This window comes from Amblyomma maculatum, chromosome 2 (genome assembly GCF_055883805.1).
Source record: "Amblyomma maculatum isolate TAMU_Amacu chromosome 2, ASM5588380v1, whole genome shotgun sequence".
Lineage (NCBI taxonomy): Eukaryota > Metazoa > Arthropoda > Arachnida > Ixodida > Ixodidae > Amblyomma > Amblyomma maculatum.
The window spans coordinates 150,425,312-150,437,632 of NC_139345.1; the positions used below are offsets into that span (position 1 = coordinate 150,425,312).

At 46.5% G+C, this 12,321-nt stretch overlaps 1 protein-coding gene across 1 annotated transcript in view; it reads left to right on the top strand.

The window, feature by feature from the left end:
* Positions 1-12,321, top strand: part of LOC146200168 (uncharacterized) — an 83,460-nt gene that overhangs the window by 16,955 nt on the left and 54,184 nt on the right. Inside the window, exon 3 of the mRNA XM_084592281.1 lies at positions 271-437. Coding sequence (XP_084448407.1) covers positions 271-437 — 167 coding nt within the window. The remainder of the gene's footprint in view (positions 1-270; positions 438-12,321) is intronic.

Consider the following 12,321-nt stretch of genomic DNA (forward strand, 5'->3'; position numbering starts at 1 on the left):
AGGTTTCTTGATGTTGGTGTGAAAAGGTTGGAGGAGCTCTAACGATCCAAGTTGGTTCCTGGATTAAAAGAAAAAGCACTGACTGTGATCTTTTGAAGGGAGCGAGAAGATTATCAGATAAAATTGATGAAAACAAAACAGCAGCGTATGTACATAATCATTAGTGCTTTATCAGCTCAAGTAAGACAGCACAGTGAATTTAAACTGTACTGATTATCCTTCACTCCTGACAGAAGCAAAGCTACAAGTGATGATGCCATTTTCTTGCAGACGTACCTTCAATACCCCGCGTTTGTGCTTTATCAGAGGTCGTACGAACATGACCCCTTCTCTGGCTCGGATGGTCGATGCTTCCATGGTTGGAACTTCGAAATCTACACTGAAGAAAAGTATGCCGTCGCTGCAACATTCTACTGGGATAATGCACAGCAGAAAATGTAAGTGCTCCAATGCAAGTTCCGAACGTCATAGACGTTTGAGCTTTATTGCTCGTTTTTTGATAGCCATCTTCACATTGTGGTGGCTTAATTGTTTAAACAGCTAAGCATTTGATCCATAAATTACATTTGGTAGGTGCATATATGCATGGACAGTCAATAGGCCCTAAGACCAAGAAAAGCATAGGATGAGATTTGTTTATGTTTTATGCGTCGTTGATCAAAATGAAATAATTGCGTTCTAACGGCGATGATTGAGTATAATGTCGATAAAATGACCACATGCCGCCGCCGATGGCATCCCAACCCACTACCTCCGAAATCCGCATCCGATGCTCAGCCTACCACAATACGGCGGAGGCTAATCAATCTTGTACTTTTTTCGGTATTCACATTGCATGTGACCTAACATTGAGAATGTTCGCTCTCTTCCACTACGAGAGAGCGAAAAGCTAGATAGAAAGATGTATTTATTGAAAGGAAAAGGCAGAGAGGTTGGCCGGAATAATTCAAATCTGGCCTGCTACTCTGCGCTGGGGAAGGGGAAGGAGAGAAGAAAGAAGGTCATGATGGGTGACGATGTCGGAGAATGCATATGAAATACATATACAGACACAGTAGCTTGTTTTACAAGCGCGAATCAAGTCCGCTGGCGCACAAAAAACGGCAAAGAGCACGCACTGCCTGGGCACCCTTCCCCTTGTCCTGCCAAGCGCCCAGCAGCAGTTCCTCCGACAGAGGCCTCTTGTCTAAACGCTTCAAGGAAGCCGCTAGCACACTTCTTTCGTGCGCATACGCTGGGCCCACCAATAATATATGGTCCACAGTCTCTGGGATGCCACAAGTTGAACATTCCGGCGAGTCCATCTGTCCAATTAAACGTAAGTACTTGTGCGTGAAAGCCACGTTTAAACGAAGTCTATGTAGTAAGCATGCCTGATGACGCGGAATATCACGCGGAACATAAAATTTTAATGTTTGATCGAGCCTTCTTAGATGAATGTGTCGGGCGTCTGGCTGGGCCCAGTAAGCTGCTGTAGCATTATTTATACAACTCGTAAGAAGGCACGTCGTGTCACCTCTTGAAAAAGGCACAGCTGTTTGGAGGCCATTGATGAGTGCGCTTTTCGCTTCAACATCGGCCTGTTCATTCCCATGGAGCCCGCAGTGGGCAGGGATCCATTGAAACATTATCCTGTGGCCTTGCAGCTGGGCAGATGTGAGGAGCTCCATAATGTTTACTGCCAGGGACTGATAGGCAGTGTGGCGTAAGAAGTTTTCCAAAATTTGTAATGCTGTTTTTGAGTCCGTGAATATACACTATTTTTGAGGTGGTTCCCCACATATCTAGCGAATAGCTTCCCGAATGGCAACAAGTTCAGCAGCGGTTGATGTAGAGGTATGTCCCAAAAGGAAATGCAGAGTCGTTTCCTGAGTTGGTATGACCACAGCTGCAGCGGATGCCTGTGCTGACACAGATCCATCGGTGTATACGTGAATATAATGAGGATATTCTGACCAGATGTGCGCCAGAGTAAGTTGTTTGAGTCCACTAATTGGTACCACTGATTTCTTTAGTATTCCGGAAACACGAAGGTGCACCAAAGGTTTATCCATCGTCCAAGGTGGTTGGGCGGGACGATATGGGAGGGCATATCCTGTCGGTACTTGCGACTGATGGCAGCGGAGTGCACTTGTAAAACTGCAGTCCGGCCTTTATCCAGAATCTGGCTGAGTGGGTGAAAACTGTGTCTTGTAAGTGCTCGTAAATATACACGAAGTGGTTCGTGTGACAAGTATATTGATATTGGGCGAGCATGTGCCTCTTCGATTGTACTTTTGTTAAAGGTGCATCTAGGCAGTCCAAGGCATGTTTTCAGTGCCTGCGACTGTACGCTCTCTAAAGTCCGCAAGCATAAAATGCTCATACTGGAGAGTACAGGAAGACTGTACCGGATGTATCCAACAACAGGGTCTCGTAAAGCCGTATTAAGGAGAGCTCAGTTGGACCTCATTTGATGCCAGCTATGTAACGAAGTAAACGGCAAAAATTAATTAGCCTTTTCTTCACCATAGTAACATGTTTCGACCAAGATAGTCGGTGGTCAATAATTACTCCCAAGAATCTGTGCCTGGAGAAGTATGGTATTACGACTCCATGAAGGGTAATCGGGTAGCGGCTGACACATTTCCCCGTAAACGCAATCACTGCACATTTTTCTGCCGCTAAGTATAAACCTTGACGCAGTAAGTACATCGATGTCGATGACACAGCTCGTTGCAATCTCGCACGTAGTTGTGGGCGCGTCGAACCAGAGGCCCAGATGCAGATGTCGTCAGCATATGCACTTATGTGGATGTTAGCTGGCAGTTCACTCACCAGGCCAATTAGCGCAACGTTAAATAAAGTTGGGCTGAGGACTCCTCCCTGTGGAACTCCATGACCGACCTGAAAGTGGGTAGTATCTCCTTCAGGCGTAGTCATGTAAACAGAGCGGCCACTGAGATAGCTTACAATCCACAAGTACAGCCGGCCACCAACTCCCACGTCGTCAAGTGCATCAAGAATAGCATCATGTAGGATGTTGTCGTAAGCTCCCTTTATATCTAAAAAGACAGCAGCTACTAGTCGACGGTGACTCTTTTCGTGTTCTACTGTCGCCCCAAGGTCGATGACGCTATCAATGGAAGAGCGTCCGCGGCGAAATCCAGTCATCATATTCGAATAAAGATCATTACTCTCTAGATACCACTCCAGTCTTGTCAGCACCATTCGCTCCATAACTTTTCCAACACAGCTTGCTAGGGCAACTGGCCGGTATGAGGTAAGTTCGAGAGGAGGCTTTCCAGGCTTCAAAAGAGCAACCAGGCGGCTAATCTTCCAGTGTTCAGGAACAGTACTAGAAGCCCATATATCATTGAAGTACTTAGGTAGTGCAGTTCTGCCATCCTTGCCTAGGTTTGATAAGGTTGTATAAGTAATCCCGTCAGGGCCAGGTGCAGATGAATGCCGACAAGAAGCAAGTGCGGCATCTAATTCAGCTATTGTAAAGGGCACGTCGTATTGATCATTCGGCGCAGGTGGCGCGAAAACCTCTGAAATTGGTAACTGTGCCTGGTTTGTTCCCACAACCATTTTAAAAAAAATCTTCAGCTACGTCAACTTCATTGCGGCTTTGATAAAGGGCCAGGACACGAAAAGGGTGCCCTTCTCGCGGAGGTGTGCGCAAGCTTCTTGCAACATGCCAGATACGCGACAGGGGCTTACGGGGATCCAGTGATGAGCAGAACTACCTCCAACGTTGTCGTCCTAACCTCTCCGTGCAAGAGAGAGCGAAAACCTTTATTGAGTAGAGATAAGGGAGGGGGATGTGTAGGTGGGGTCCCTATCTGCGCGCGTGTCACGTGGGCCCGTTGGGCTTCTAAGGCAGCCTCCCACCCCTCAGTTGTTGGCGCTGCACTTCGGTTATCTTGAGGATTGTGCCTCGAGATCGAGCAGAGTCGCCATCTTGCGGCGCAGTGGGGAACTAGCTACTCAGTCTGGATGCGCACTAGCGTCGTCGCCTAGCCAGCAGAGTTTAAGTGTGTGCGTATAAGGCCAGTTGTCGCGATTTTATTACCTTTCTGACTATTCCGAAACAAGTATCAGCAGGATATTATGCCATGCTACAATTTGTTCTTATCCAACATGTCGTGCTGTATATATTGTCATCCTCCATTGGTGTTCGGCTCTTAAGGTTGTCACTCGGCATCTCAAACAGCGACTGTTTCGTTAAGCGCCGTATCAAAACAAAACGAACGGGTCTACGACATCCATGAAACTTAATGCAACCGCCCAAAAACTGTATACCCTCACTTCTGTCTGCAATCCGACAGCAACTGAAGCTTGAGCCGGACTGAACACTACTGCGACCAGATGCAAATCGACAGGTCATTCTATGCCTATATGCACGATAAACGTGTTCGAGTGCTTTCCTTCCGCTACGTTATTCATTTTGGTTAAAATCTCTGTTTGACTAAATACTTCTGCCATCTTCCGTGCAAAGCCAGAGTTGCCGAGGAACTGAGTATAAAAGATTCAAACATCATACAAGCTTAACGATAATGACTCCTTGCTTGATCATTTTTACTACTAGGATAAATAGATTTAATAGTCGCAAGAAATCATGGCGAGTACATTTCGTTTCAAAAGAGGTTTATATCTGTTCTCGTAACATTTGTTTTTTCAAAACATGGTCACAGATCGATATTTATAATTTACTAAGACTGTCCCTAAAATGATTTGTCCTGAGAAAAAAAAAATGCGACCATGCTCAATTATTTGCAATGCCTTCGCAGCGACTTATACTTGTAGCTTGTATTTGAACGACAAATAATTGCAGAAGGTGCTAAATTTTTGCCATGGTGTAATTTTCTTTCATACGGCCAAATATAACATTGACATTTTCATCAGACATTAGACTACTAATTTAATAAACGCTGCATGTATTAAAAGTTCTTATATGCTTACTTCTGTTCCCACATTGTCTTCAGTTACACTATAACATTCAGCTGCAAAAAAAAAAGCATGCACTCGCCTCATATTGAGGTCCGTGAATATAATCGCATCACTCGGCGCGCTACACAAGTGCATCCAACTTTCCTGTGCGGCCTGACTTCCAGCCCTCTGTCGAGGTGACCTCATATCGATATAAGGTAGCTCGCAGCAATGCCGGCTTCCTCAGCCACAGTTGATGTGCAGTCGCAGCTTTAGTGCGGAAGTTTGTCCATAAATTATTCAGCTTAATCACCGAATCAAGGACTATGGGACGAGCCAGACTGTCTCTTTTTTAAGAAAGGTCAGAGGATAAACCTTGCATCTGCGTGGGCTTGGAAGATACTAGCACAGCAACTACTATACTGTCCCGGTGATCGCTGTACACTGCAGTGTGTAAGTCTCTGAAGACAGGCGCGTCTTCATCTTACAAAAATAGACGTGGACGAGGAAACGCGCATGAGTATAGTACACACGTTGAGGCGAAATTGATTTTGCTGTAAGTGGCACTAAATTTACCTGTCTGAGAAACCGTACGCGCACACTGGTGAAAAAAGCGAACAAAAAAAAAGCAACACTTTATCCGCCAAGTGCAACGCGATGAATAACCTCAGAACGATGAGCGCGGTAAGGCGAAAAACACGCGCAAAACAACTCCAGAAAATCTATAAGAGGGGTGGTTGCCTGCCCTGCTTTTCTAAAGTTTTCGCTTCTTTTCAGCAGTGCTGGACAATTTCATGGTGTTCTCTTAAAAAGAGGAACCGTCTAAGCATTAAATCGCTCGTGATTTGCAGACGATACGTTTCCTTCGTCGGTAACCCCGCTTTCAGCAAGGAAACAAATCGACGCCGCGTGCATTTCTGCGAGCGCCGCGCCGGCTGCCGATCCACACTGTTGAAACGACGCGTCGCCACCGCTAGGTCGTTCTCGCGGCGAGCAGCTGCGAGCATTAAAAGTCCTGTATTGCCGCGTGTTTCGATAGCGTTACAATAATTCATAGCAGAGGGGACGTTAAGGACTTGAAAAAATTACAGACCAGTCCTCTTACTGTTCGTTATGTACAAGGTATTCACTATGGTAATCGCAATAGAATGAGGACAGCCTTAGACTTTATTCAACCTGAGAATCAAGCAGAATTTCCGGAAGGGTACTGTACCATCGATCACATCGACGCTATCAACTAGGTAATAGAAAAGTGTTCGGAATATAACCAGCTCTAATAGATAGCAATCACTGACTAAGAGAAAGCATTTGACTCGGTCGAATCCTCAGCAGTCATGCACGCATGCGAGATCAGGGTGTAGGGGAATCATATGTAAAATTACTGAAAGATATCTATAGCGGCTGCACAGCAAGCATAGTTATGCATAAAGAAAGTGATGAAATTCTAAATAATAAAGAGTTTAGGCTAGGAGACACAATCTCCCCAGTGCTATTTACAGCTTGCTTAGGAGGGTGTATTCAAAGGCATGGAATAGGAGCAGTTAGGCATCAGGGTCGATGGAGAGCATCTCAGTAATCTGCGATATGCTGATTACAGTGCCTTCTGAAGTAACTCAGGGGACCAACTTCGACTAATACTCAATTGTCTAGACAGGAGAAGCAGATATGTAGACCTAAAATTAATATCCACAAGACTAAGGTAATGTTGAATAGCCTGGGAAAGGAACAGTTTAAAATAGGTAGCGAAGCACTGGTCAGGTAGTCACCGCTGATCCGGACCACGAGAGAAAAATAACTAGTCAAATAAGATTAGGATTGAGCGCAGAAGGCATTCAAACATTGTGGCTAGCAGCTTCCGGGTATCGATAAAGAGGAAAGTATACAACAGTTGCGTCCTACCGGTACTCACCTATGGGGCTGAAACGAGGTTAACGAAAGTGGTTCTACTTAAGTTGAAGACAACTCAGAGGGCTATGGAACGAAAACGTTAAGAGATAAAAAGCGTGCTGCGGGGATCAGAGAAAAACTCAAGTTACTGATATTCACTCGAAAGAGCTGGGCGTGGGCAGGACATGCAGCGCGAAGAGGGGACAGCCGATGGTCTCTATACTTCGTCTCACAAGTTATCTGCATGCAGTACTGCGAAAGGCAGAGGCACCCCGGTCCAATCAGGATCATGCACACTACAATCGGCAATTGTGTTCCTACGCGCTTCTCTCCCCCCAAATTGGCGGGGGTGACAGTAGAAGCACAATTCTCTGTTATGGTGCGCAGGGGCGAGAGGCACTTAGGAGCACAATTGCAAGGGCTCCTCTGCCTTTCGCAGTGCTGCAGATATTTTGTGAAACGAAGTATAAGGGTAACCACTTTAATTCCGAGGGAAGGAAAGCGCAGCAGGGGGCGGCAGTATATTAGGTGGATGGATGAGGTTAAAACATTCGCAGGAGTCAAGTGGATGCAGCTAGCGCAGGATCGGGTTAATTGTAGGAAAATGGGAGAAGCCTTCGCCCTGCAGTGAGTATAGTCATGCTGATGATGATGATGATGCGCGTCAGCGCTGTTTCCAACCTGGGAAACTAAAATGCACATATATAGGGGCGCTCGACTTCTGTGCCTAAGGACGAGGGATGGAATCCCGGTCTCGGCTGCCGCTTTTCGATGGAGGTTAAAAGCAAGGTACCCATGTGTTGTGCGATGTCAGTGCACTTAAAGAACCCGAGATGGTCGAAATTTCCGGAGTCTTCGAACCAAACTACACATTTTTTTTCTTTTAGTGCAGTGTAAAGGTTTACAACAAGAAATTAGAGGTACCGCTAGTTTTTATATATTGAAAGCATAAGCAAGCCCCAAAAATAAAATCACTCAAGGCGAATAAAAAAACATTCGTATCTGAAACATTCGTATCTGCCGCAATAGCAGGAAATCAAACTGAATACGATGGAAGATAAAAATTACATAGCTTCATAGAAGAAGCACCTTCAATTTCCACGGTTAGGTTCCCACCAATAATAATAAGAATAATTAGTTAGGGAAGGGAAAGGTGCACTATCTGTTAAACTTGTTTTGTGGACACCTGAACCGCGCCGTAAAGGAAGGAAGGCGGGAATGAAAGGGGAAGGAGAGAGTGGAGTGCCGCAGTGGAGGGCTGCGGAGTAATTGCGACCACTTGGGAATTTTTACGTGCACTGGCATCGCACTGCGCACGGACGCCACATCGTTTCGCCTCTATCGAGTGAGTGAATGAGTGAATCAACTTTATTGTCCTACAGAAAAGGCTCTTTTCTATCTCAGGCCCTTCCCTCTAGAGAGAGGCGCCTTGGGGCAGGTGAGAATCCGCTTCAAATGCTGGCCCCAATCCCCGAGATCCCGGGGGGCCTCTTCAGCCAGTCGAACCACTAGTAGATGGTGTTCCGGGGTTGGGCTTTTCAGCAAAGCCTCCCCGGCTTCTCTACTATCAATTTTGTTTGTCCTGCCTGGGGAATGCAAGCACTCCCATATTATATGGTTCAGGATGCCCCTCTGGCCGCAAATCCTGCAGCTCTTATCTTCAAAGCCTGGGAATATATATTTATTTAAGACCAGATTTGGATAAACATCCGCCTGCAGACGCCTCCATGCTGTCATCTGTTTCCCATCTAGAGTCTTTTCTGGAGGGGGTAGTTTCAAACACTGCCTTCTATAATACTGTGTCACATCATAATACGACAGCAGACGCCCTTCTCTTTTGTAGCCTTCCTGAGCTTGCTCATTCCGACCTGCCCGGCAGTAGAGATCTCGAGCCAGGTTGTGAGCAGCCATGTTGCCCTAACAGATTCGTGCGCTGGGGTCCAAATCAGATTAATTGTCCTATCCAGTTCCTTTTGTCTTAGAATTTTGAGTGCCATGGAAGATATCCTCCCACTACCAAAATTTTGAATTGAAGTTTTACTGTTGCTCAACACATACGTGGCCTTTGTGCCGACGTAAGCAAGAGCTATTGCAACCTCCCCTGCCACATTAATATCATCCCCCTTGATCGACAGTGCCGAGATCGATCCCCCCCCTCCCTCCCGTCAACCACTACCGCTAAGGTGCCTCACCCCCCCCTTTGCCGCCCGCCGCATCTACAAATGCGACTTGCTCATTCGGCTTCCTTGAATATATGCGTACCAGAGCCTCAGCCCTTGTCTGCCTTCCCTCTTTATTGCACGTTTCTCAGCAATGAGAACCCAACCTCGGCGGCTGCGTTTCGATTTAGGCGAAACGAAGAGGCGTCGTGTGCTGTACGATGTCAGCGCACGTTAAAGATCCCCAGGTGGTCGAAATTACTCCGTAGCCCTCCACTACGGCTCCTCTTTCTCTCTTTCCACTTTCACTCCCATCTTCCTCCCTTCCCTTACGGCGCGGTTGCGGTGTCCACAGAAAAACAAGTGAGACAGTTACCGTGCCTTTCCCTTCCTATAAATAAAAATTAAAAAAAAAATTAAGGGAACTCGAATACACTCTCGTGCCTTCCACCCTATGGTGGCCTGCATGCCGCTTCTCCTAACTGGATTCAGCCCCCCTTTTTCCAGAATTACCCTCCTCGCCCTTGTAGTGCTGAGCCTTTCTAGCTGCGACACATTTACCACCTCAGTCAGTTCCACCAAAGTATTATGCATTCCCATAGCCAACAATCTCTCTGTGAATGCCATCATAGGCAGCCCCAAAGTCCTCTTGATAACTTTCTCACAAACGCATCAATTTTGTTCCTGTCTGCCACCTTTAAGTTCAAGTAAGGTGTCGCACAGCTCACTCTACTCGTAATAAAGGCCTGAACCAATTTAATCAGTTTTTTTTTTCTCTAAGACCCCCTTTCTTATTTGATATTCTCCTAAAGAGACCCAAAGTCTGCATGACATAGCCGTCCAGCTTCTTGATGGTAACAGTGTTATGGCCATTCGCCTGCAGATGTAAGCCCAGGATCCTGATAGTATCCACCTACCAGAATTTGAATTTTTGAAGACGGTTTATTTCTAAGCGTCTGTTCTTGTATAGGAATAATTCCGACCTTTCAGGAGAGCACTCCAGACCCCTTTCCGCCGCGTATGATACAACATATACAGTTGGCTGCCGCCTGAAGAATTTGCTCAGTCTCTCCATCACTGCCCTTATGTACAAAATAATGTCATCTGCATACATGCTGAATTTAAGATTATGGTTACCAAGCACCTTAGCTGCCCTGACAACTTTCTCGTGGCCATATTATATAGTAGAGGCGACAGGACCACCCCCTGCGGTGTCTCCCTACTTCCTAGCTGAATCACTTCCGAAGTGTTCTCTAGAAACACTATCTTGGCTCTCCTTTCAAGAAATCCCTGATGTAGTTAGAGGTTCTTACCCCTGCTCCTACCTCACTGAGTCCCTCTAGGACCACCGAATGTTTGACTTAATCGAAGGTCATCTTTAGATCCAGCCCTAAAATCGCGTTCGCATCCTTTGTCTTAGATTCCACAATGTCATGCTTCAGGAGCAGCATAATATCCGGCGAGCTAAGGTGCGGCCTGAAAGCGAACATTTCATCCGGTCATAGCTCATTCCTCTCCAAAATCTAGATAACCTAGTGAGCACTACATGTTCCATCAATTCCCTGATGCATGAGATCGATGACATTGGCCGATGATTTCCTATTCCAGTTTTCTTTTCTGGCTTAGGAATTAGCATCATCTTCGCCATTTTCCATTGATCAGGAATCTTCCCCTCCATCCAGCATAGGTTCATAAACGTAGTGATATCCCTAATACAGCTATTATCTAGATTGCTTAGAATTTTGTTAGTAATGCCATCCGGGCCCTCGCCTCCATCGAAACGCAGCCGCCGGCGGTCAGGATCGAACCCGGGTACTCCGGCACTGTAGTCAGGCGTCTTACCACTGAACCCAACGCGGCGGGGCTTCCTACAAAGCCAAAATTGAAATTTACCAATAACCCGCTGCTAGCTCACGGCACTGAGTATTTTATTTTTCATCACGTGTGCATTGCGAACGCCTGAGCTTAAAACAGACACGGGCTAAATATGCGACTGCGCTTGTAGTCATAAAATGCTCACTAAACACTCACGCTAACATCACGCACTTCCAGCCCACAATAAGGCTTCAGTCGTAGTTCTTAATTGCCGGTCAATCTAATGAAAAAAATATTGTTTTTTTTCAAGAAAAATGTTTTTTTTTTCAAAACGTTAGCTAAACAAAATAAACACAAGCGCTCAAACACAAACATACAATATCGCGTGTCTGATCAAAAGTTTGGAGTACGGACAGAGGATATTGAGCTTCATTATCAGCATATTTGGGAAGAAGTCTGTATAGATTTAACAGAGCGCTGTTAATAGAATAGAGGACCGAACAGAACAAATGTTACGGGTGGGTGCGGCCATCATTTCATGAACTCAGCCACGCTACTAATGGTCGTCAGAGCCATGGAATCTTGATGCCGCCGAAAGCCTACTAATATCAGTACTAGCCCTGCTCTTGGTCGAGTCTTGAACCCTGGAATCCAGACTCTTCATGTACTCCATGCTGCGGTGGCTTATGTCTGGCTTCACCACCTCTTTTGCACACTCTGCAGTAGCTGCGAGTAGCAGTCCTTGTTGAGCGATCATCGACGTGAACAGCAAAAGTCCGGCAAATGCGAATGCAAGGTCCAGACGGCCAACCTTCTGAAGCGCCACAACAATGAAGGCGGCGATAGCACCCAGACGACCGCACGCATAGAGCCAGCACGCAGCAGATCCACGAACGGCGGTCGGGAAGAGTTCCAGGATGTAGACAAAGCATAGCACAGCACCGGGAAAGTACACTGCCTTGGAAAGAATGAGAAGCGCCTCGGTTGCGATTGCATACTCCGTGTCGCATGCAATACTCAGCATGCACTGAAGTGCTCCGAACAACGAGAACCATAATGTCATGAGGGTCCGCATTTTCACGCTTGTTAACAGCAGGTACATGACTGTGCAGGCCGTCAGTTTTAGAGTAAACGACATGGAATACATCCAGGGCTTATTATACTGCGTTGTAGTGTACATGGCGAGGTACGCTGTGAACATTACGGAAAAAAAGGAGAGGCCCATAACGAACGCCCGTCCTTGAACGGAACATCCACCGAGTATGTCCCGACCGATGCCGGGCTCGCCCTTATCGTTTCTGGCAATTTCGGTCTTCAGTTTGTGAATAATTGACGCCGTGTGCTCATATAAAAAGTGGTTGGCGTGGGCAGCGGCTAGCATAACGGCCTCGGCCGACTCGAGTCGGCCCTTCGCCACTAGCCAGCGTGGCGGCTCGTACATGACGCAGAAATAGTGAATCGAGAGCGCAGTCGGGAGAAGGAAAATTGCTTGCTTCAGTGTCCAGCTGACTTTGACAGGTACGAAAATGACATACCATAGTTGAGC